The sequence below is a fragment of the Nyctereutes procyonoides genome, unplaced genomic scaffold, assembly GCF_905146905.1.
Source record: "Nyctereutes procyonoides isolate TBG_1078 unplaced genomic scaffold, NYPRO_anot_genome, whole genome shotgun sequence".
In the NCBI taxonomy this organism is placed as follows: Eukaryota; Metazoa; Chordata; class Mammalia; order Carnivora; family Canidae; genus Nyctereutes; species Nyctereutes procyonoides.
The window spans coordinates 21547897-21574025 of record NW_026575049.1 but is presented as its reverse complement, the minus strand read 5'-3'; the positions used below and the strand labels follow the sequence as shown (position 1 = coordinate 21574025).

The 26129-nt window shown below is 36.5% G+C and overlaps 1 protein-coding gene across 2 annotated transcripts in view; it reads right to left on the bottom strand.

Annotated features, from left to right (window-relative positions):
• SMC1B (structural maintenance of chromosomes 1B) overlaps nucleotides 1-26129 on the bottom strand; it is a 71336-nt gene that overhangs the window by 10185 nt on the left and 35022 nt on the right. For both annotated transcript variants that reach the window (XM_055329031.1, XM_055329032.1), the window contains exons 12-18: nucleotides 20192-20338; nucleotides 16691-16828; nucleotides 16289-16405; nucleotides 14785-14891; nucleotides 4486-4627; nucleotides 3513-3658; nucleotides 1826-1979 (exon numbers count right to left, since the gene is read on the bottom strand). In XM_055329031.1, the coding sequence (XP_055185006.1) occupies nucleotides 1826-1979; nucleotides 3513-3658; nucleotides 4486-4627; nucleotides 14785-14891; nucleotides 16289-16405; nucleotides 16691-16828; nucleotides 20192-20338 (951 nt within the window). The remainder of the gene's footprint in view (nucleotides 1-1825; nucleotides 1980-3512; nucleotides 3659-4485; nucleotides 4628-14784; nucleotides 14892-16288; nucleotides 16406-16690; nucleotides 16829-20191; nucleotides 20339-26129) is intronic.

Sequence of the window (26129 nt, the reverse complement as noted above, 5' to 3'; positions counted from 1 at the left end):
AGAATTTAGACCTCATGCCTTTTCTATTTGAGGCTTTATAGAGAACACCTTGCACAGAATTCCTGTTACATAGCTACTACTGGATGTGCTTACAGAATTCCAGTCAGGGGATTCACCACTAAAGGCTCTCCATCTTCCTAGACCAAAGTTCCCTAGGAGAAGAAATCTGTCTCTGTGGCCTCTACTTCCCAACCCTGTATCCCCCTTGGGACCAGAAAGAACAAACGGTAATCCCTCTGTGATAGATTGTCTTCTAATGGAGGAGAATGACTGTATTCCCCGATGGGCCTTCTCTTCCCAGCACATGACTTCTGGGTCTCTTCACTATCCTGAACACTTTACTCTTAAGAAACATTATGCTTTAAAAAGTAAAGGCAATATTCCAGTGTAGCCTGACCACCACAAAGTAGAGCAGAACTATCACTTTTTCTCCTTAGATGATGATTCAGTATTAGTCCAGCTTAAGGTCTTTCATACCTGCTCTGAAGTAGCCCACCATGAGTATGACATTCTTTCAACAATCAAGAAGTCATTTCACATTCACAGGGGCATGCTGGAGAACAATTCTGAAGGTTCGCTAATGGAAAGCCATAGGAGCAAAGCGGCAGTGCGAATACTTGACCAGTAACATTCACTTCGAGGTCAGTGATTAAAATTGCTTCCTCCTCTCCTCTGTAACCTCTTCTAAGATTACATTGCCTTTTAAACAGATATTCTATTTCCTTCTATAGTATAACTATTGTTTTCCTGCTCCCATCCATTTCTGCTGTTAATAGACCCCTCCCTTCTCTGCACTTACAAAAGTGGACCCACAACCCAAAATGCGCCAGAATTTTTCCCCAGGATTTTCCTAAGAGAGAGCAGGGGAGAGTTCTCTTTTCCCCTCTGGTCAGAGCTAGTGATTATAACTGCAGCCTTGTGGGGACAGCCGATTTGAGAGAATAAAGCAAATATATTGTGAGCCAGAAAGAGTTCTTGACAGTGTTCAAATTCCTGGACTGAGTCAGGCATGAACCACCCCATCACTATCCTGCCTCCCTACCTAGCCGTATCCCTTTACCCCCTTTAAAGCCATCTGAGTTGGGTTTATGTCACTTGTGGGCAAGAAAGGGTTTTCTCCTTTCCTTACCTCCTGTCTGGAATGGGCTCTCTGCTACAATTGAGAAAAAAGACAAAGACTTTTTGAGTATAAGGTTATGAGAACTGGTCAATGTTAGCAAGAGAAGAAGTGTTTTTTATAGATGTTTCACTCTGAAGACTCCAAAGGACTCAGGGCACTTCTGGAGTGGAGGAGGGATGGAACAGAGACTGCTGGGGCAGAACAGAGAGGGGAAGAGGATGTGGAAGGGAGACCCCAGGGAAGAGGCTCACTAAGAAGCTCTGGAAAGAGCCAGAGATGACCCAAGAGGCAGGGCAAACAATTACTGTCACCAGCTTGTGGATGAGCTAAGGGGAAGATGCTCTTTACAAAGCACACAGCAGCAGCTTCCCTAACATCACCCCTAAAGGTCACTGACACCAACAGCTTGAGTTCTCTGACTCCTCTCCGGTATCTAATGTGTAGGAAACAAACTCCAGCCCATCTTGTGGAGTTAAAAGGATGTGGATTAAAAACACACATGAGACAACTGCACAAAATGCCCAGCCCTCTGCAATGATGATCATGCTGCCCTCTTTCCCTTAGAAGGAGATGCCTTCTCCACTGCTGATGGGGCTTTAGGACCAGAGGAAGTGTCCACAGAGCTGGGGCTTCACCAAGCAGCCAAAGGGCATCACATGAAGTTCCACACAACTGCACTTAGTTTGAAATCCTGTGGCCAAATACCTCGACTTCAATGATGTCATCCAGTGATCCCAACAAAAGGATTATTTCAATATCTTGAACTTTGCAATCAAGCAGTAGATTATGCTTCTCTAGCCGTTTCTGTTCCAAAGAAGTTTGAATGATTACAACTTCTTTTTGCCATTTTCCCACTTCCCTGTAAATGCACGATATGAAAAGTGATATTTTACTCCTTATGTAAAGTTGCACCAAAGAAGAAAAATGAATGTGTTATAAATAAACTTACATGGAAAAAAGATTTTTTTTTCCTATGAGTGCTATAAGATCTGGAATTACCTCATTGATGTTTGTAATATAAACTTTAACACTCTTGAGAAAGGATGAATGTAGTTAGTTAACCCAAGGGAGCATTTTAAAATAATAAACATAATTACTTTAATCAGGCCAGCTTTAGGAGTACCTGGGTGGCTCAGTGGTTGAGCGTCTGCCTTCAGCTCAGGTCGTGATCCTGGGGTCCTGGGATGGAGTCCCACATTGGGCTACCCGCAGGGAGCCTGCTTCTCCCTCTATGTCTCTGCCTCTCTCTGTGTCTCTCATGAATAAATAAAATCTTAAACAAAATCATGCTAGCTTTGTTTCCTACTTTAAAATATGTATATGTATAATTTTTCAAGCTGCACTTCTCCCTCAATATAAGCTCTACACTTTAGAGCCTCAAAATGAAAGAAACAATCTTTTAATAAGAGGAATATTTTACCAATTAAGTCATTACATATCTAATGGTCTGAACTTTTTTTTTTTTACTATAGCCACTATCAATGTAATGCCTTCTATCTTAAATGAGGGCTTGGGGGTTTTACCAGTTAAAACAATGTAGGATTTTAAAGACCTAGAAACAGGACTAAAAAAACAAATTAAGAATTATATGGTTTTCAAGAATACAATGATGAACAGAGATGGAGTTCTGTTTAAATACAGGTGTGAAAAAAACTCAAGAGTAAATTAACTTTAATTTCACTAAAAAATCTTAGACAAAGAACTTTCTGACTCTATCTTGAACTGTTGAAAGTCTTCTAACAGAAAAACCGTGAAATGCCAAGAGTCAACTAAATCAGAGCACATTTCATGTGATTGCATACAGTTGCGTCAATTATACAGGAAAGTAGAGGTCACTGTGGTACAACGGGCCAGGTGATTCCCAGGGTCACCATCCCCATCATGACAGACACACGTGCTTAACACATGCTAGCTACTAAGTGTCATATGAACAGTGTCTCACTTAATCCTTACAACTCTTCTGGGAGTTAGGCACTATTAGTATCCCCATGTTACTATTTACTAGACGAGGAAATGAAGGCATGGTATGTATGTAGCAAAGCTGGGGTACACAGTGATGCAGGCTGGCTCCAAATCCCACCCTTGTCCCGTCAGGCTTTGTCGCACAGTGGGCTAAGGAGGGGCCCTGTATGACAGTGTCAGAGGGGTTTAGGGTAAGGGGCTCTTCATACAGGTCCATGTTTTCATCTGCCAAAGAGAACTATTCATTCTAAACAGCTAACCACCTCTTTGGTTTTCCCCCAAGGGAAAACACTTGAAAGGTGTGATGAGGGACCAAAAGCACCAAGGGTATATATTCAAATAATAAAACTTCCTACAATAAATTTCAAAATTGGTAGTAAACTTCTCTAAAACTCTGGTTATGGTCCTGCAAAGTAATAAGCTTAATTACTTGTCAATGGCCAAAAATTTCTTCCGTTTTTCTTCAATCTGAGCTTGAACCTTCTCAGCGTTGGCATTCTGAGTGACAAATATGTCCTTAAGCTGCTGCCGCTTTGCCATGAGTTCATTCACAATTTGCAGACAGTCTTCTTCAACCTGAATGAAGATGATTTGCATTGTAGACTCACCATCTTTTACAATAATAAGGTCAACAGATCATCTTATTGTCAGGAAACTAGCACAGTGATTCTGGGATTAACCCTTAAAATCTGTGTTCTGCTTGAACCTCTATCTCAGAATGTGACCCACTCTTGTTCTATACTTTGGAAATTGGTAATGACTACCTGCTTTTGTCCTTCACTTGGATTAATTCCACAGCCTGCTGCCATGTGACTTCTGTTCCCATTGTCCCATGAAAATGTTCTTGCTACTATGACCTCTTAGTTGTCAATAACCATCCTCACTTCCTCCTTCCTGGAGTGGTGGGGTTTCTGTGATGCCACCTCTTCTGGGTCTATCTTCATAACCTCTGTGACTACTCCTTCCAGAGTTCCACTCTTGCCTCACTGCTCTTCATTGTCCACTGCTCTGCCTGGGAGTCTCAACCACTCACATACAGTTTCAATTCACTCCCATAGACTAGTCTGGACTCCTCCAGCTATTGCGTGCTCTTCACCTGCCAGAGATCGCTGCCTAGGTGTCAACACAGGCAACTCAAGCTCCACAGGCCCAGAATGTTCTCCCTTTGACTTGCTTCTCTGTCCACCAATCACCCAAACTCGAACTCGAAGTCATCAGTGGCATCCCTGCTAGCCCTCCTCTCCCACTTCAACATCTAATAATTCATGAATTGCTGATTTGACTTCCAGTATTTCCCAAATCTGCCCACCACCCTTTCTGTCACCAGGAGCTCAACACACATTTACTCAATGGAGGATGTCGTCATTTCAGTGATGTCACCTCAGCCCCCTGTTACAAGTTACCTGCTTTAGGTCCTCAATCTCCTCTCTGCCTTTCTGGATGGTTTCTTTTAATGTGTTGATCTTACTCAGTCTCTTCTTCAGCTGATTGCGACTATATTCAAGTTGAACATTAAGCCGAGTTTTTTGTTTCTCAAATTCTAACCTAGTATAATAGAGTCAAGTGTTACAAGTGGCAAAGAATCCTTTAATTCTTTACTTTTGTTATTATGGAAAATTTCAAGAAAATACAAAAGTAGACGGAATACTATAATGAATTCAGTTCACAGTCAATCCTGTCCCATATATAGCTGTACTCATCACTCTGCTCCAGCACAGGTGTCTGAAGCACATTTCAGACGTCATGTAACTTCATCCATAAATGTTTTAGTCTGTATCTCTGGATGTGAAGTGGCCATTAACACAAACTACAAGTTACTATAGATACAAATGACGAAAATTCCTTAATATTAGATGGCTCTCATTGCCAGATTTCCTGAGTCTCATTAATAAAAAACAAAACAAAACAAAACTGGTTTGTTTGGATCACAGTCCATATGTTGCATATAGATGTATGTTTCTTCCATCTTGTGTTATCTGTGGCTTCCCTCCCTCCTCTTTAAGTTACAATTGATGTGCTCATTCTCGTTTAGTCAGTCTTTCCAAGCAGCTCATTATCCACAAACTCTAAACCTGGGAACTGAAGAGCATGTTCCTACCTCAAGCGCCTTCCTACTTTGTAAGCTTCACAAACTCCTCATAAAGAACTCCAAGACCAATGGTAGCTCATCCTTTCCATCCTCTCTCCTCACATACCCTGCTAACAGATTTTCAAGCACTAACTGTTATCAGAGACTGTGCTAGATACTGCTGATACAAAGACCACAATAAGAACAGTAATGATAAAAACAAAGAGTGATACTGGATGAGAGGCCACTGTGTATCAGACTGTCACACCTGCTTTTACATGAATTAAATCACTTCAGTTGCAGGACTCTCTGAGTGGGTAATACCACTATCCCTGTTTATGAGGAGGATAAACAGACAAGGCACTGAGTTAAGTTTCTTGCCCAAGGCTACCCCATGAGAAAGTGGTCGAGTGGGCGTGACACACACTGAACACAGTGCCTGCAGGAGGGGTTAAGAATAAGCCCGTAAAGGATTTATTCCTGCTGCAGGAGGCAGACATGCAGACTATGTATGAGGGAAACATTTCTTCAGTTGGCTCTGGAACACTGAACTATTCTAGCTTTCCTGTTTCCTCACTGGCTGCTCCTTTGATGGTTCCTGGTGATCTTACCTAGGCATACAAACAATCCCAGAACTTATACCTCCAGGCAGGACCTCTCCCACAAACTCCTAACTTATACATTCAACTGCCTACTCCACCTCTCCAATCAGATGTCAAACTCATCCCAGAATACATAATGGATAAATTACTGGAAGGAATAAGAGGTTTTAGCAAACTCATAATATGTAAATCTAAAATTTGATAGCATTTTTCTACACTAGTAAAAGCCAATTAGAAAAATATTATAAAAATAAATACTACTCATAAGAGAAAAAAATCTATAAAATATCTAGGAAGTAATTTAAGATCACACAAGTTCTCTATGGAAAAAAAACCTTTAAAATTCTAATAAAGGATATAGATGATTAGAATAAATGAAGAGACATATTCTTAGGTGAGAGGACTTGATATTTTGAAGATGTTCTCCCCAAATCTATAAATCCGATGCAATCTCAATCAGAATTCCAGTTGGATTTTTGTGGGAAACTCAATAAACAGTAATAGGCATAATTCTTTACAAAGAAAATCTATCAAAGTTCAAGTAGACTTCAGAAAAAAGACCATGACAGAGATAGAGAGGGACATTGCACAGTGATAAAGGGATAATTCAGCAAAAAGACACTGATCCCAAATTACATATGGACTGAATCACAAGGCTATAAAAGACATGAAGTACAAACTCACAAAACTGGAAGAAGAAACTGACAGGTCCAAAAAGTATTTGGAAAGCTCAATACTACTCTCAGTATTTGCTGAACTAGGCAGAGAAGGACCACTAAGTACAGAGAGGACCTGAGTGACACCAACTGATTGGATTTAACTGACACTCAAAGAACACTCCAACCAACAGCAGGTATCTGTTAAATAACACACTTCTAAATGTCCCATGGGCCATTGAAAGAAATCACAAGAGATATTAGAAAATATTTTGAATGGAATGAAAATGAAAATATGGCACACCAGAAGTAGTGGAATGTAATGTAAGCAGTACTTCCAAAGAAATATACAGTTTAAAAATATATACAGTTTAAAAGAATTAACCCAAAATAAATAGAAGAAAATAATAAAGGTAAGAACAGAAATCAACAACACAGAAACAGACAAACCACAGAGAAAACCAATGAAGCCAAGAGCTATTCTTAGAAAGGATCAATAATTAATAAAATTAATATACCTCTAGCTAGGCATCAAGAAAAGAAGACACTAGCTAGGCATCAAGAAGAAAATCAGAAACAAAAGAAAGGACGCCAGTACAGATCCTATAGACATTAAAAAGGATAGAATGCAAATATTAATAACTTTATGTTAATAAATTTGACAACCTGGATGAAATACGTAATTCCTTGAAAGATACAAATTACCAAAACTCACTCAAGAAAAAAAGATATTGTTGAATAGCCTTATATCTATAAAGAGAACTCAATTTGTAACTAAAAACCTCCCCACAAAGGTGGGTGGCTCCAGTGGCTTCACTGGCAAATCTTACCATATATTTATGAGAGAAGTAACCTATTCCACAAAATCCCTTCCAGAAAACACAAGAAGAGACAACAGTTCTCGACTCATTTTGAGTGTGGCATTACCCTAATACCCTAATACATGATAAAGATATTGCAAGAGAAGAAAACTATATATGAGTACAGTCATGAACATAAATGCAAATATCCTTAATGACATTTTAGCAAATCAAATCCAAAAATTTTTGAAAAGAATAATGTAATATGACTGAGTGGAGTTTATCCTGGGTTATAAAGTTGGCTTAACATCAATCAATATAATTTACCATATTAATAAACATCAACAAAAACCCCAACCATGCAATCACTCAAAAAAATGGCAGAAAAAGTATTTGACAAAATTTATTATTTATTCATAAAAATTTCAGCAAACTAGAAATAAAAAGGAACTATCTCAACCTGCTAAAGGGGATCCTAAAGTTAAAACTATGCTTAACCATGAAAGACTGAATGCTGTACCTCTAAGACTGGGAGTAAGGCAGGATGTTTGCTCTTACCACATTTATTTATTCAACATTGTACCAGAGGTCCTGGTTAGTGCAATAACACAAAAAAAGAAATAAAAGGTGCACTAATTGGAAAAGAATAAATAAAATTCTTTTCACTGAAATACAATTACCTATGTAAAAAAAATCCTAAGGAATCTACAAAAGAGCTCCTGCAACTAGTAAGTACAGCAAAATTGCTGGATACAAGGTCAATTTATAAGAACCAATCTTATTTAGGAGCACCTGGTAGGCTCCGTTGGTTGTGTACCTGACTCTTGATTTCAGTTCAGGTCATGATCTCAGGGTGCTGAAATTGAGCCCTGAGTTGGGCTCTATGCTCACTCAGCATGGAGTCTGCTTGAGATTCTCTCCCTCTGCCCCCCACACCATCCTCTCTAAATAAATAAATAAATAAATAAATTAATTAATTAATTAAATCTTTAAAAAAAATCACACCAATCTTATTTCAATATACTACCCATAATCTATTTGAAATTGATAATTAAAAGCAATTCTATTTATAATAGCATAAAGATATAAGGTAATCAGAATAAACTCAACAAAATATAAGACCTGTACACTGAATGCTAAAGAACACTAATGAGAGAAATTAAGGAAGATTTACGTAAGTGAAGACAGACACCATGTTTGTGCGTTAGTATTTTTTCTATGTCAAGTCTTCCCAAATTGATTTATAGATTCAACATAGACTCAATCAAAACCCCAGTAGACTTTTAAAAGTAATTGAAAAGCTGGTCCTAAAATGTACATGGAAATGCAAAGGACATAGAATAGGCAAGGGCTTGAGGCTTGACCTTCCTTGTCCACTGTTTGTAGTCTCAGTGGCTAGAAGGGTATCTGGCTCATAGAAGGCTTATAGTAAATAGGTGTTGAATGAATGAATGGACCATGAGAAAATTAGAATAAAATTAAAGGAAACGGGCCAAAATAGTGATAGCTTTTATTTCTGGACAATGGGAAAATGATTTGATTTTAAAAAATGTTTTTTCTATGTTCTCCAAGACCCACATACTACTTTTGTACTTAAAAATTATACTTGATTATATGAAAAACCCACAGTTGGGACTCCTGAGTGGCTCAGTCAGTTAAACAACCAGCTCTTGACTTTGGCTTAGGTAGTGATCTTAGGGCTGTGATCTCAGGGTCATGATCTTGAACCCCACATCAGGGTCTGTGCTAAGCACAAAGCCTGCCTGAGATTCTCTGTCTCCTTCTCTCTCTGCCCCTCCACCCCGACCCCCTTCTTTAGATAAATAAAAAGAAAAACTCACCGCTAAGATTATACTACTGAGGGGGGGAAAACTGAGAGCTTTCCCCCTAAGGTCAGGAATAAGACAAGGATGTCCACTCTCGCCACTTTTATTCAACATAATACTGAAGGTGCTAGCTACAGCAATCAGAAGAGAAAGAGACATAAAAGGCTTCCAAATTGGTAATGAAGAATTAAAACTTTCACTACTTGCAGATGACATGATACTATATATAAAAAATTCTGAAGTACCCTCCAAAAAACTGCTAGAGCTGATAAATGAATTCAGTAAGGTCCCAGGGCACAAAATCAATCTACAGAAATCCATTGCATTTCTATGTACTAACAATGAAGCAGCAGAAAGAGAAATTAAGAGAATGATCCCATTTGTAATTATATCAAAAATAATAAAATACCTAGGAATAAGCTTAACCAAATGGGTGAAAGATCTGTATTCTGAAAATTATAAAACACTGGTGAAAGAAATCAAAGACACAAAGAAATGGAAAGACATTCCATGCTCATGGGTTAGAACAAATATTGTTAAAATGCCTATACTACCCAAAGGAATCTACAGATTTAATGTAGAGGCATACATATTGCCTATTAATAGGCAATAGCATTAAAATACCAATAGCATTTTTCACAGAACTAGGACAAACAATCCTGAAATTTGTACGGAACCACAAAAGACCCCTACAAGCCAAAGCCATCCTGAAAAAGCAGAGCAAAACTGGAAGTATCATAATTCCAGATTTCAGGTTATACTACAAAACTGTAGTAATTAAAACTGTATGGTGCTGGCACAAAAATAGACACATAGATCAGTAGAATAGGACAGAAATACAAGAAATAAACCCACAATAAATCTTCAACAAGGCAGGCAAGAATAGGGACCCCTGGGTGGCGCAGCGGTTTGGTGCCTGCCTTTGGCCCAGGGCGCGATCCTGGAGACCCGGGATCGAATCCCACGTCGGGCTCCCGGTGCATGGAGCCTGCTTCTCCCTCTGCCTGTGTCTCTGCCTCTCTCTCTCTCTCTGTGTGACTATCATAAATAAATAAAAAAAAGGGAGGCAAGAATACACAATGGGAAAAAGACAGACTCTTCAACAAATCGTGTTGGGAAAACTGGACAGCTATGTGCAAAAGAAAAAAACCAGACCACTTTCTTTCACCATACACAAAGAAGAAACTCAAAATGAATTAAGGACCAAAATGAGACCTGAAACCATAAAAATCATAGAATTCAGGACAGGTGGTAATGTCTCTGACATTGGTTATAGCAACTTTTTTTTCCTAGATAGGTCCCCTGAGGCAAGGGGAAGAAAAGCAAAAATAAACTAATCGGGATTACATCAAAATAAAAACCTGCACATCAAAGGAAACAATCAACAAAACTAAAAGATGACTTACTAGATGGAAGAAGTTATTTGCAAATGACATATCTAATAGAGTAGTATCTAAAATATATAAAAAAACCTATACAGCTCAACACCCCCAAATCAAACAATCCAATTAAAAATGGGCAGGGTCACCTGGGTGGCTCAGTGGGTCAAGCATCTGCCTTCAGCTCAGGTCATGATCTCAGATCCTGGGATGGAGCCCCATATTGGGCTCCCTGCTAAGTGGGGAGTCTGCTCCCTTTCCCTCTGCTCCCCTACCCTCACTTATGCTCTCTCTCTCAAATAATCTTAAAAAATAAAATAAAAAATAGGCAGAAGACATGAACAGATATTTCTCCAAAGAAGACACATAGATGGCTAACAGACATTGAAAAGATGCTCAGCATCACTCAGCATCAGGAAAATACAAGTCACATTGAGATATTACCTCACACCTGTCAGAATAGCTAAAATCAAAACATAAGAAACAAAAGATGTTGGTGAAGATGCAGAGAATGGGGAACTCTCATGAACTTTTGGTAGGAATACAAACTGGTGCAGCCACTGTGGAAAATAGAATAGAGGTTCCTCAAAAAGTTAAAAATAGAACTACCCTACAATCCAGCAATCACACTACTACTGGGTATTTACCCCAAGAATATGAAAACAGTAATTCAAAGGGATACATGCACCCCTATGTTTACAGCAGCATTATCAACAAATAGCCAAACTATGGAAGCAGCCCAAGTGTCCATCAATTGATGAATGGATAGGGACGCCTGGGTGGCTCAGCGGTTGAGCGCCTGCCTTCCGCCCAGGGCGTGATCCTGGAGTCCCGGGAACGCGTCCCACATCGGGCTCCCTGCATGGAGCCTGCTTCTCTCTCTGCCTGTGTCTCTGCCTCTCTCTCTCTCTGTCACTCATGAATAAATAAATAAAATCTTTTAAAAATTTGATGAATGGATAAGGAAGATGTGATATATGTATATTCCAGTATATATATAATGGGATTATTATTAAGCCATAAAAAGGATGAAATCTTACCATTTGCAACAACATGCATGAAGCTAGAGAGTATGAGGCTAAGTACAATAAATCAGTCAGAGAAAGACAAATACCATATGATTTCACTCCTCTATGGAATTAAAGAAACAAAACAAATGAACAAAGGAGGAAAAAAAAGAGAGACCAACCAAAAAACAGACTCTTAACTATAGAGAACAAATAGTTACCACAGGGGAGGTGAGTTGGGGGGAAGTGTGAAATAGGTAAAGGGGATTAAGAGTATAGTTATCTTAATGAGCATGGCATAACATATGAACTGCTCAATCACTATATTGTATACCTGAAATTAATATAACACTGTATGTTAACTATATTGGGAATAAAGTAAAAAGTAAAAACACAGGTAAAAATAAAAATTAGATTTGTTTTTTGTATCTATATGAGATGATAAGTGTTAACTAAACTTATACAGTAATCATTTTACGATACATGTAAGTCAAAGCATTATGCTGTACATCTTAAACAGTGATGTATGCCAATTATGTATCAATAAAACCAAAATAAGAGAAGTGCTTATTACAAAATACACCAACCATCTTGATGAGTAGAAGTAAAGTCTAGATCTTAAATAATCTGCAGTCATAAATGCTTTGTTCCTATTTCTGCATAACTTTGACTCCTTTTAAATATAAAATGACTATCTTGGGCAAAAGGGACTGTCCTCTGAACTATAACATAACCTTGTCATCATCACTGATAATCTCAAATTAATTAATTAATAATTAATCTCACTTAATCTCAAATTAAGAATTTATAGTTATAATGCCAATGCAATTATATTCAAATAGATAATACATGGATGTGTACAAAGTTAAAGAGATGTAAAAACCCACAAAAAGTAAAATACCCCTATCCCAACCTCTCAGTCTCCTCAGAGGCAACCACTCTTAACGATCTCTAAACACATGTGTATGTGTATTTTCCCCCAGAACGTCATTTGTCTCGATTTTCTTCATGGTGCCGTTGCCATGCAAAACATGTTATTTCTATACATTTGCATTTTATCTTTTCTTTTATGGCTTCCAGCATTTATGTCATACTCAAAGACCTTCCCTGATCTGAGATTACTTTTAAAAATTCTCTTATGACTCACTCCAGTATTTTTATACCTTAATTTATTGAAATATTTGATTCAGCTGGCATTAATCTGAGTCTAAGGAATGAGACAAGGATCCAAATAGGTTTTTTTCCAGGTTGCAAATAGATGTATCCTAACATTTACTGAAAAGTATATTTTTTTTCTCCACTGATATAAAATGCCAGCTTTATGTTAACTCTAATTTCTCTTATAGATCTGAGTATATTTCTGGACTCCATTTGTGAACAAATCTCAAGATTTTAATTAATACAACTTTATACAGTTTTAAAATCTGAGGTTCTAGTCCTTTCTCACTACCTTTTTCAGATTTTTCTTAGCTAGTTCTGAACGTGAACTCTAGAATTAGCTTATCTAGTAAAAAAAACTTTGTCCATATATGTATTGGGATATATGTAAATTAGAGATTAAATTAGGGAGAATCAACTTCTTTATAATATTGAGTCTTCCCATGAAAAAATATGCATTTTTAAATTCAAGGTTATTATTTCTCTGTTCTGTTTAAAAGTTTCTTTTTTTATTAAAATTTTTTTAGGTAAACTTTACCCTCAACGTGAGGCTTGAACTCACGATCCCAAGATCAAGTATTGCATGCTGGGCACCCCTGAAAGTTTCTTTATATAATTTAGTAAATGTCTTCTTAAGTATTAAGTATTTTACCTTTTTCATCTCTTACATAATTGAGACATTTTCTTCCTACATATTGTCTCCCTGGTAGTTTTTAATAAAGGAAGTCTACAAATTTTTAAACTTTTATATTAATTTTTAAAGTTTTCATATTAATGTTTGATTCCAGCCACATTACTGAATTCTTTTTTATTTCTAACAGTTTGCTAGAAGTTTGTTTCTAATTTGTTTCCTAGAAATTTCTAGATATATATCATATAGCCTGCAAATAGTAGAAGTTTTATTTCCTCCTTTGTAAATGTTTGTTTATATCTTATTTATATTTCTTGTCTAACTCTATGGACTAGGATTTCTAGAAGAGTATTAGGTAACAGTGGTGATACAGAATATTCTTCTCAGTTCTAACTTTGCTAGGAACACTTCTAGTGTTTTCCAGTGTTGCTCTAATGAAAACATGATGCTGATTTAGGATAAGGTGTATTTTCTCATATCACAGATATCTACTCACATTTTTAAAACTTCAAATCAAGAATGGATGCTGAATTCTGTCAAGTAACTTCTTCATCTTCTCGAGAGTTGTTCGCATTTTTCTTCTTTGATCATTAATATGGCAAATTACAGCAATAATTCCTGATATTGAACCACCCTTTTATTTCTGGAATGAAGTCTACCCTAGATAACAATGTATTGTTTTGCTGTGTTATTGCACTGCTGGTTCCTGCGTAACCTTACTTTATTTGGTTATTTATAGGAGGGAATAATTTAGAGTTTCTTATTCTATGTGTACATGCCTTTTTTGGATTTTTGCATCAATACTATTAAATATTAGGTTCATTTCATAAAAAGGTGTTTCTCTTCCTCTTCTATACTATGAAGCAGCTTAAATATCAAACATTTGTTTAAATGTTGAAGTTACTTGTGCCTTTGAAGTTTGCTGGGATGATTCATTTGTGAAACCATATGTGCCTGGTGAATCTGGGAAGGGAATGCTGAGTAGGAAGCTTTTTTACTTTCTTTTCCTATGGTAATTGGCCTCCTTAGATTTTTCTATTTTAAGAATATGTTTTTTCTTGAAGATTATCAATTTTATTCACAGAGATATTTAAAGAGTAATAAATTATGTTTGACTTTTAAAAAAATAACTACTATATGTGTAATTATGTCCCCATTCTCTTATTTTGTATATTTATGCTTTCTCTCTTTAAAAATTATGGAATAAAAGAATTATATCTCTTTATAAGAATATCAATATTTACTAGCTATTTCTTGATGAACTGAAATTAAGACTCACCCAGATATGATTTCCTTAAATTAAAAAATAAAAACTACAGGGGTGCCTGGGTGACTCGGTCAATTAAGTGTTGGACTCTTGATTTTGGCTCAGGTTATGATCTCATGGGTCATGAGATCAAGCCACACACTGGGTTCTGCTGCACTCAGCAGGGAATCTGCTTAAAGATTTTTTCCTTCTGCCCCTCCCCTCTACTCTCTCCCTCTAAAACAGATAAATCTTTAAAAAAAAAAAAGAAATAATAGTTACATTTATATATGTGTAAGTTGCTTACTAACATCTTCTAATAGAAATACCTTTTCTGATCAATTTCTTGTTGCTGTTTAACATGTTTCTTCTCAAACTCACGAATATTTTCTACACCAATTTCTTCACAAAAGTGTTGGAAAATCTCATCTTCAACCTTTTAAATTATTTCAAAACAACTGGTTTAATAATTTTAAGAAAGTATACAATGCTTAAACCTAAATTCCTCCTACCAAGAATTCCCTGTATTACAAGGTCAAAAACTAGTCTGAAAAGCATTATTGTACTCTGAGGAACCAGTGCTTTTTTTTTCTTAATTACTCAAACTACACCCATCTATTTTCAACTTTCTTACTCTAAAATCTAAATAAGAAAGCTCATTACTGGCCTTAATAACTGTTTTGGCTTTTTGAAGTATTGGGAACAAAATTAGAACTATTTCCTTTACATTAGCCACACCATAATATAACATTCTACATAAATAAATAAAATATTCTTTAGATATGAGTAATATTATAGAGTCTCAGGCAATAGAAACCAAGAGGACTAGAGCATAGAATTAAGACTCAGAAAGATTTGGAAGAACTAGAATGAGCCAAATCCAACAAAACAACATCTAACTTCAATATTTTTAAAGCCCTGCATTTATATACAATTATAGGATAAGAAAGGCCTGTTTTAAACAGCAGGATATGTTAAAAACTTTCAGATTTTAGTTGAATATAAATTAAATATAAATGGGATATGATTGATGGCAGTGGTAGGTTACAATTTACATAACTAGATAATCAAAATTATGGAAAGTTATAGTTCTATGTGTTGAGTCCCACAGTACTCTGTACAGGTCGGACAGTATTTTGACATTATACTTTGTTCTGAGCATTGACAAACAACAGAGCACCCAGAAAATGGTTGCCAGAGCTACTCTTAAATCCATGGGAAATGTACATGATTAAAGCAATAGGGGTACTTAAGCTGGAAAAGAGATAATTAAGGAACAACAGAAGTGTGGTTTCAAATCCTGTGATATAAGGTAGAACTAAAGCAATGGCTGGAAATTATTAAGTGATGGTGGGACAGACAACTTTCTAAGGATTAGGATCAACAGCAGAATAGATTAAGCCATAAAGTTGCTGTCATTTTATCAGCAGAGGTTAGATGACCAAATCTTTGTTGCCTCAGAGCCAAGCACTGTGCCTGGTACATATAATAAATGTTCAAGAAATAATTACTGAGAGAATAAGTACCTTTAAAAGATAACCTGAAAAGTTCTTTCTTTCTGTTGTTAAGAACAGTGGGAGATGAAAGGTGCTGTAATTTTTACAATGGGCAAGGAGATGCTGGAGAACAGAAGAGAATAACTATGCACTGGTCATTATCTCTTAAGAGGGGCAACAATGGTTCTCCAAAGACACAAAGAAACTCATCTGGCAAACAAATAAAATCAAGCATTTATCAAACTGCTTTAGCATATATTCAAGAAGTCCCAAATTTGGTATCTGGGCTAGAACTATATTTTACATGTCAACCAGTAATAAATACATCACTCATGACCTTATCTATCTTTTCTTGAAATTCTTCAATTCTTTGTTGCCGTTCTTTGATTCCTTCACTCAACATAGTACATTGAGACTCAATATTTAGTAGTTCACTTTGTAGTTGAGATTGTTCCTAATTACAAAAGAGAAAGATTTCTTTTTAGCATAATTATTTTACCTTTATACAGTGAAGCAAAAAAAAAAGTGAAGATATCTTTTAGAATAAAAAGGGAATCCGTGAGACAAGGTAAATGCAGGTAAAGCTATATGTCAAGATTAACAACCACAAAAATAAACTAGAATATAACCTTAATCATGAGTTAAAGTGTAAAAACTACATGATGCTATATAAATGTAATTCCTCAAATTCTCGGTCCTGCTTCTCATCTCCACCAAGTTTTCTATAAGCCCATATTACCCGGTAAAAAGCAGCAAGTTGTTTCTTTTTAATCATCTCTAGTTCACTCTGAGAATATTTGAGTCGTGTATGAGTTCCTTGTACTAGAGTTTGTATTTGTTTCAAATCTGCTTCCTTGCGAAGTATCTTCATTAAATCCTAAAAAGGGAGAGAAATAGAACATTTTACAACGGAAAGGTACTTTCACATGTCATAATTCCCCCTTCTGATAAGAGACTGATAATTAAGTACACAAGTCATCTGGAGGGATCACAATGCCCTAGAGCATCCCCAAAGACTACCATGCTTCCTAGTAGGAAACAGGAGTGAAAAATGAGGAATGCGAAGGGTGCGTTCCATCCAAAGCACACAAGTGACATAAATGGGATTAGCCTTCCTTTGAGTCCATTCCTTCCTCCTTCGCCCACCTTATTACTCAATCAAAATAACTCCCTGGTATATGTATGTTCTTCTGTATTTTTACTCCTAGTCTTTCCATGAATACATGCGTCCATAGTCACCTATATGTGTTTTTTTTTCACTCTTATTTTACAAATTTAGAATCCGGTTGAATGTGCTTTTCTGCCTCCTGTTTTACTCATTCAGTTACTCATAAAAGTCAGCTGATAAAGCTCTAAATTGATTCCTTCAATGGCTGTATATTATTCCAGTGTGTAAGTGTACCAAAATTATTCAACTGTTCTCTTAATGATGGGCCTTTGCTTTGTCCAGTCTCTGCTATTACTAACAGGGCTGCAACAACAGGCTTATGTGTTTTCATTTCCATGCAGTAGGTGCCCCAGGGTGAGATCAATGGGTCAAAGGTATTCATGCGTCTAATAGCTGCTACCCACTGCTTCCCAATGGCTGTATTAAGTCATGTTTCTATAGTGTAGGAGTACATGTTTCTTTACATCTCCTCCAGCATTTACATATTTTTCCAAGCCTTATTGACAGGTGTGGAGTACAATGAATTTAGTATGTATTCTCCTGAGTACTATACTCTGTATTGAGCAATTTTTCATGTGTATTAGCCAACGGACTTCTTCCTGCAAACTGTCTAATCTTATCCTTTCCCCAGATGTTCTATCATAAAGTCCTTTTCATGTCAACTTGTGAAGAGATCTTTGATAGTACAGAAACTAGTCTTCATTTTAAACTTCAAAAAACATATATAATGACTCTTATCCTCGTTTAATTTTTTTTTACATTCAGGTTTTTAATCTATCTGGAATTTATTTACTTATTTTTTAAAGATTTTATTTGAGAGAGTGAGCAAGAGATTCTTAAGTAATAAATACCCTTATATCTCATCTTTCTTCTTTAATAATGAAGGTATTTCCTCTTGAAGGTATTTCCTCTTGATGCTTTTATGTGTCTCAAAGACTTTCCATTTACCACTTTCAGGACATTTTATAATTTGCCTTTTGGTTACTTCTTTGATCCCCAAGCTATCTACAAGTCCATTTCTTAATTTCTATGCACACAAAAACTTTTTAGTCATTACTTCTAACTTCATTAAATTATAATCAAGATGACCTTTTAAAAAGCCACTGAGGTTTCCATTATGAACAAGCATATGATCAGTTTTTTAAAGTGTTTCATGGATATTCTAAATAATAGCTCACATTTATTGAGCACTTACCAGTGTTCTATCAAGTTTACATTATTAACCTACTTAACTCTTTCAACAGTGCTATGGAAGAGGCATTATTGTTATCCCTACTCTCAGTCCAGGGTCCAGGGAGGAGGCTGACTACAAAGAAACCAGGGCAGGATGGAAATGTTCTGTGATTGTGGGGGTGATTAAATGACTACACACATTTGTCCAAACTTACTGAATCACACACTTAAAGTAGGTGGTGTATATAAATTATACCTCAATTAACACAACTAAAAGTCAAACAGAATATTATTTACAACATATATGATTAAGAACAAATTTACTCATTATACAAATAATTCTTTTTTTTTTTTTTTTAAATTTTTTTTTAATTTTTATTTATTTATGATAGTCACACAGTGAGAGAGAGAGAGGCAGAGACATAGGCAGAGGGAGAAGCAGGCTCCATGCACCGGGAGCCCGACGTGGGATTCGATCCCGGGTCTCCAGGATCGCGCCCTGGGCCAAAGGCATGCGCCAAACCGCTGCGCCACCCAGGGATCCCTATACAAATAATTCTTAAGAGTAGGTAGCAAAATAGTAAGCGCCTAATAGAAAAATGTACACAGGAGATAAACAGTTTGAAGAAAAAATTACCAAGAACCAATAAAACAAGGGGAAATGCTCAATCTCAGATATAATTTAAGAAAGGCATACTCAAACAATTAGATTATATATATATAAATATAAATATATATAAATATCATATATATATTACCAATCAGACTGGTAAAGATGGAAATATCTGCTAATATCTCATGTTGCAATTCAGCGGCATACACACTCTACTACAGGTGTTCTTTTGTTGTTGTTTTTTTTAATTTATTTTTATTTATTTATGATAGACATAGAGAGAGAGGCAGAGACGCAGGCAGAGGGAGAAGCAGGCTCCATGCACCGGGAGCCCAACGCAGGATTCGATCCCGGGTCTCCAAGATTGCGCCCTGGGCCAAAGGCAGGCGCCAAACCGCTGCGCCACCCAGGGATCCCCAGATGTTCTTTTGATGGGAACTTAGCAACACCTATTAATAGTTTAAATATGTATAGCCTTAGACTCAGAAATTCCACATATAGGAATTCATCTTAGATATATTTATACAAATAAAGATATTTTAAATAATAACAACATTTATATAGTACTCACACATGCCAGTCACGTTTTTTTTTAAACTGGATTACGTGATTTAACCCTTAAAATAACCCTAAAAGGAAGGTACTTTTATTATACTCATTTTATAGGTGGGAAAATTAAAGTACAAAGAGTTTAGGTAACTTGCCCAAGGTCATAGTGTTAGTAAGTGGCTAGTAAGTAAGTTAGCCAGGATTTAAAGTCCAGCAGTGTGGCTACACAACTCATACTCCTAGGTACTGTGTTATTCTCCTTCTCTATAGAATGTTTAATGCTGCCTCATTTGTAACCCAAAATGTCCATTGTTCAGCAAAACCCAAAATGTCCATTATTGGAGACTGTTAAGTAAACAACTTTTACAATGAAATACCAGGCAGGATTCATTACAAATAAGTGGTTCTCTGTAAGCTAAGATGAAAATGTTAAATGAAAAAGCTTCTTGTAAACACTATTTGTAGCAAAATCCCATCATAAAAAAAACAGGAAAAATAATACATATGCTTGCATATACAGAAAAAATTCCTAGAGGCTATATATCAAACGATGTTTAGTAAATATCACTGAGCTATGAGGATAGGTAAGAGAAAGGTTTTTATCTTTTACTTTATTCTGTTTTGCTTTACTTAAAGTTTTTTAAACTATAAACATGGTACTTTTATTACCACAAAAATTAGTTTAAAAACACAATTATTCTACTTAGTATTCCACAACTTTTACAGCATGGGCTTACCTTTAATTCTTGGATCAGCTGGGCTCTTCTGTCTCTTAAGTTTTTTATCTCCTTCTCATCCCAGCATCTAGCCTTGTATTTTAAGTCGCTTGACCCTCCAGAGATCACTCCAGATTTTAAAAATAATGTTCCATCAAGAGCTACTGTCTGTAAAATTAAAAACATTTTATCCTGGAGAAATGCACATAAGGAAGATAAAAATAGGATATAAAATGAGAATTTTTACACCTGAGAGTTTATAGATGAGTACTTACTGAAATTCACTAATAAAATACCTCACTTAAAGAGGGACACTAGCTAATAAACAAACCACATATACAACATTCTGTTTTGCTAAGGCCCAAAGCAATTCTAGACAACAAACCAGCAGCAGTTAAAAAGGTTAAAAATAAATAGTATATTAGTTCCAAACATATTCAATATTGAGAAGCAAACACCAAGGGTATCGTACTTAGTATCAAAAAGTTTGCATTATATAATCCTGTATTTTGAAGATTTGTTATCACATGTCAATGGCATATTATGAAAACAGCCTTAGCAACTTTAGGACAGCAAACATAGCACCTTCTCCAAGATGCATACGAAACTGTGATCAAGAAAAAAATTTAAATGGAGTCAAAGGTATAAAATAGCTTCAAGTTTATAGTCCTGTGATTACATATATGCTTTATAGGATACATGATTCTTAATGTTTTGTAATTATTTTGTGAAAGCAGGAGAGGATCACGTTTGGAAGACTAAAACCATGCAACATGAGTTTAGGAAGAAAAAAAAAAGCCAACAAATAGGAGTTTCATTCATTCCTTCATTCAGACAAACCCTCCCCACGTGCTACTGTGTTTGAGGCATTCTATACTGGGGACTAGAGAGACCAATGGGAGTGACAAATGGTACTGCCCTCAGTCAATCATGCTAGTGAGAAAAGAAACATATCATTGTAACATAACATAAAGTGATGAAAAGCCAGGGTCATATTCAGAGAAATCTGGAAGCATAAAATTGGGGGGGGGTCCCCACCTGGGGGGGTCCCCACCCAGCCACTCCATAAAAGGCTTCCTGAAGAGGGGAAGGTTTTCACTGTATCATATCAGAAGAACTAGTTAGAAGCTAGGTAGCTATATTTAGCAGAAAATTCAGTTTATTTCTCTCTCACAATTACAAAGGTACACATTAAAGGGTTTGTATGTGGCTCCATAATTAACAAACCCAGACTCCTGATATAATATTGCTCTATCATCCTTAGTATTTGGATTACTCTTCAAGGGAGACAGCCTTTTTATTTTTTGGAAGGCCTTAGGGGCCCTCTTCCCACCCAGTTGTTAGTTTGGCAGTGAGTTTGGTCACTGGGTCTGAAATGGCTCTTTGGACAAACACTAGATCTATACTGGACAGCAACAGCAGAGGCAATGGAAACTGAGCTCCTGATGGGAAGCTCTCTCTGGTTGGGAAGGCAGTTTCCCTGACCAGGAAGCCTACTGTTACACACTTCACTGATCCTTCCAACATCTCCACAAAAAATAAAGTGTTATGGAGACAGCATCCCTCTCCTGGAATACTTTTAGCTCACGCTATTTTTGACTGGCCAAACCACACCCCTATTGAATGAAAGGTAAAGATCCACACAGGTTTTTAAGTTCTCCATAAAGCTTACTTTACTATGTGACTATGTGTCACTAGTGATGCGTGTGTATTCTCTTATATGACAGTTTTCAAAGTCATTTTGTAGTCCAGGAGAATCCTACAGCTCTAGCTATTGTGTCTATGTTTTAAGATAGAAGGTAAAAGGGTTTTATTAAGAAACTTTCCTGGAAAAAAAAAAACTTTCCTGGCATATCTACTGATGACTGCCATTTACTTGCAGGGGCCCCTCCTAGTTAACACAGTAAGATCAGGTTTCTGTTAGCAAGGACAAAGGAGACAGGGGATACAGAGGCAACTGCAGTCTCCAAAACAGACAGGTAGGAGATAACCAGGAAAAGGGTAGTAGCAGGTCACTGGCTGTGAGGCACAGACACATAAACAGATTGTGTGTATGCATGTGTCACAGAGGTGGGATGGAGAAAGAGGGAACAAAGAGTTTGGAATTCCTAGCAAGTAAAGTGAGAGTTAAGGAATCAGTTGGAGGTGAGGCTAGCAGGCAGGGCAGACTGTGGAGCCCTTTGTGTGGCATCCTAGGAAGAATGGGGATTGAGTACAATTGAGGACTGATGGGTTTATGGAGAGCACGGAGGCGGACTAGCACTGAACAGTGTGACAGCACTGAGAGGTGGTCAGACAGGTGCTTTTAACAGACAGACCACTCTGGCAACTATTTGGAAAATGGATTGGTTCAAGTGAGCCAGAAGTGATGGTAAGAAATCAGCCAATAATAGCTAGGACGAAGAAACGGAAAAAGATCTGAGAAATGTTTAGGACATATAATCAGGCAATTATAATCCTCTGGGGATTACAGAAATTACATGGAAATCCCCGAGGAAAAACCAGAACTTCATTTGGCTAGAAGAGTTGTACCAAAAATTAAATACAGGAGATCAAGATTTAGAAAGAACATAAATTTAGACATACTGATTTTACAGTGCTTGTGGGCTTATATTTTACTTACAACATATATCTTATTTTCTGAAAGAAACTAGATTTTATAAATTATAATAAACATAAATATGCAGTAAGATAACTACAAACAGTAGAGATAAGAAATTATACTAGGTGAAAAAAGAACCAAGTATAATAATCCAGACTATTATAATGAGAAATCATTAAATTCAATTAAGCTGGGATCCCTGAGTGGCTTAGCAGTTTAGCACCTGCCTTCGGCCCAGGGTGTGATCCTGGAATTCCAGGATCGAGTCCCACATCAGGCTCCCTGCATGGAGCCTGCTTCTCCCTATGCCTGTGTCTCTGCCTCTCTCTTTCTCTCTGTGTCTCTCATGAATAAATAAATAAAATCTTAAAAAAAAAAGAATTCAGTTAAGCTGGTAGATTAAGAAAGATTATTCAATATATGATATTAGGACAGGGAATTAACTATTTAGGAGGAAAGCTAACAGCTACACCTACTAATGCAAATCAAAATAAATCCCAGATTAAAATTAAAATACAGAAGTGGTACCACCAAGAAAAGTGAAGAAAGGTTAAGTAAATCCATACTTGGTTTCATAGTAAAGACCCAACTATGTAAAAACAAAACTTAGAAAAGGTAAGGGATAAAGCTGATTTCTAACTATATGGCATAGACACCGTGGTACACACTAGACACTTCCAGGGTCTGGCTGCCAGATTTAGCAAACAGAAATATGGAATTCCCAGTTAAATGTGAATTTCAGGTAAACAATGAAGAGTTTTTGAATATATATACATGTGTCCGAATATCTTCTCTTTCAATTCTATTCTAGGAGACAAGTTAGGGATGGTTTTCATTTCCCTTTTTGAACTCTATTTTCCAAAATTTCTAAACTGCACACTTATTAACTTCTATTTCTGATATATAAAAATCAAATATAATGCTGAAGAAGAACCTCAGTGGGACTGACTTGAGAGAAATGTATCAAGAACTCATTACGAACAATCTGCCACACTGTGCATAGGATTGCCATGACAGTACCCTCTTCCCAGCCACTGTATTCAGGTAAAAATCAACTTCTCCTCTCTGAGCAGGGGGTACAAACAATGATTTTCTGAGGTTATTTTTACTTTATTGCTTGCCTGGCTGTTGCTGTTGTTACTGCAACCATTTACTATTGTATATACTGTGCCCGATGTAGTGCATATATGCTATTTGATTCTATGTTCACAAGCCTATGATGTAGATATTATTTCCATTTTATAGATAGGGGCTAAAAGATATTAGGTAACTTGCCTAAGGCCATACGCAGGGACTCACGTCCAAGTTGGTCAAATATCAATGGCCATGTTCTTAACCACCATGTTATATATATCTCCTTCAATGCCAAAAACATAGTAACAATTTGTAGAATTATGGATCTTAGGGGTTTTAATAGTTCCTGTGTTTATTAAAACAACTCATTTCTTCTAAAGGTAAATATAATCTTGGATAACCTATTTTCATTTGACTTGCAGTCAAATTCTTATTCCAGAAGGACTATAATTTTTATTTCCAGCCTGCAATTTCCTTAACTTACAGCTTACATTAGTTGGCCAGGGCAGTAATCCTATCCCCATATTGAGGGTTACATTCCTGAAAAATAACCTGGCTGATGCAACTGGGATTTCATTTAAATAAGGAGTGGAGGAATTTTTAAAATTACATTAAATAAAAGTTTGAGAGAGTATGGTATGGGGTAGAAAAAAATTCTTTGCCACTAAAAATGTTTTCTGCAGGATTATCAATCATTCCACTGAATCAACTTCAACTGTCTCAAGAAATAGTGTTTCAGTGTTACAAACTGCTAACTATAATTCTCCTATAATTTTTGTATTATGTAGATTATACATAATTTTGAAGTTGCCTTTCATTGGTCTAAAAAATAATATACTTTAACATTTTGTTTCTGAATGGATGAGACAGTCACATATTCAAAGTCCAAAAAATACAAGACTGTACAGTGAAAAACTCCCCTGGCTGTTACCACCCATGTGCCTTCCCAAGAGGTAATCAAAGGTGTGGATTTCTTATAGATGCTTCCAGAAATGTTTTTGCATAAACATTTGCCAAATGTTTGATACAGATATCATCTCTTATTTCCCCATTGTTTTTACACAGATGGTAGCATACTTACACTAGTCTGCATATTACTTTCTAAAAAATTGAATAGATCTTGGAGACTGCCTCATTCTTGTATATAAAGAAATTTATTCTTATTTAGGATTGCATAGTATTCCATTCAATGAAAGCACTATATTATTGAACTAGGCTTGTCTGGATTGTTTCCAATTTTTCCTGTTACACAAAATGGTTCAATAAATAAATTTCGTACATACATATATCATTTCATTTACATGTGAGTTTATCTGTATGTGAAGTTCCCAAAAACTATAACTGGAAGAACTGTCCTACATGGAGCTGGTACAAATTCATACTCTCACAGTAGTAAATGGTAGGGCTTCTTTCCTCATAAAGTGTTAGCAATCCTTTTTTTTTAAAGATTTTATTTATTCACAAGAGACACACACAGAGAGGCAGAGACACAGGCAGAGGGAGAAGCAGGTTCTATGCAGGGAACCTGACATGGGACTTGATCCCGGGTCTCTAGGATCATGCCTTGGGCTGCAGGAGGCACTAAACCGCTGAGCCACCTGGGCTGCCCAACAAACTTTTTAATGTTGATCAACCTGACAGGTGAAAATAGTATTTCACTCATTTTGGCAGAAAAACTTACTCTAGTGTTGGGAAGTCACAATGATGCCACAGACACTGTCCTTTCATCTGAATTCTGTGAATCTCCACCTGGCCTACCCTGGGGTGGAACCTGGACGGTACTGTCGCCCTTGTCTAACCTTCTTCCCTACATCCCTGGCAATGGTCGTTTTCTATGAAAACAGCAGTGAACAGGTTTGGTTTTGCACTGGCCCCGAGGAAATGGATCAGGAGTTGTGTGGGCAAGAGGGAAGGATGAGAGCCGTTGGAGAACTGAGAATGAATTTTTTTCTTTTTAACATTTTTTTATATTAGTAATAAATGTAGTGGAAACAAGCAAAAAAGGTATTTCAGCGTAATTTTAATGGTCATTTCCTATATTTTAAGTGACGATGAGCTTTCATATTTAAGAACAATTATATTTCCTTTTATGAAAATAACTTTATTCATATCCTTTGTCCATTTTTCTACTTTGGACCTCACTGATTTGCAGGAAAATTTGCTCTTTACTGTGAGCTGTAAACATTCTCCATGTTTTTTTGCTTTTGCTTACGGTGTTTTTGCCATGCAGAATTTTTTTTAGGTTCATGTGAATGTAACTCATCTTTTATAACTTTTGTCATA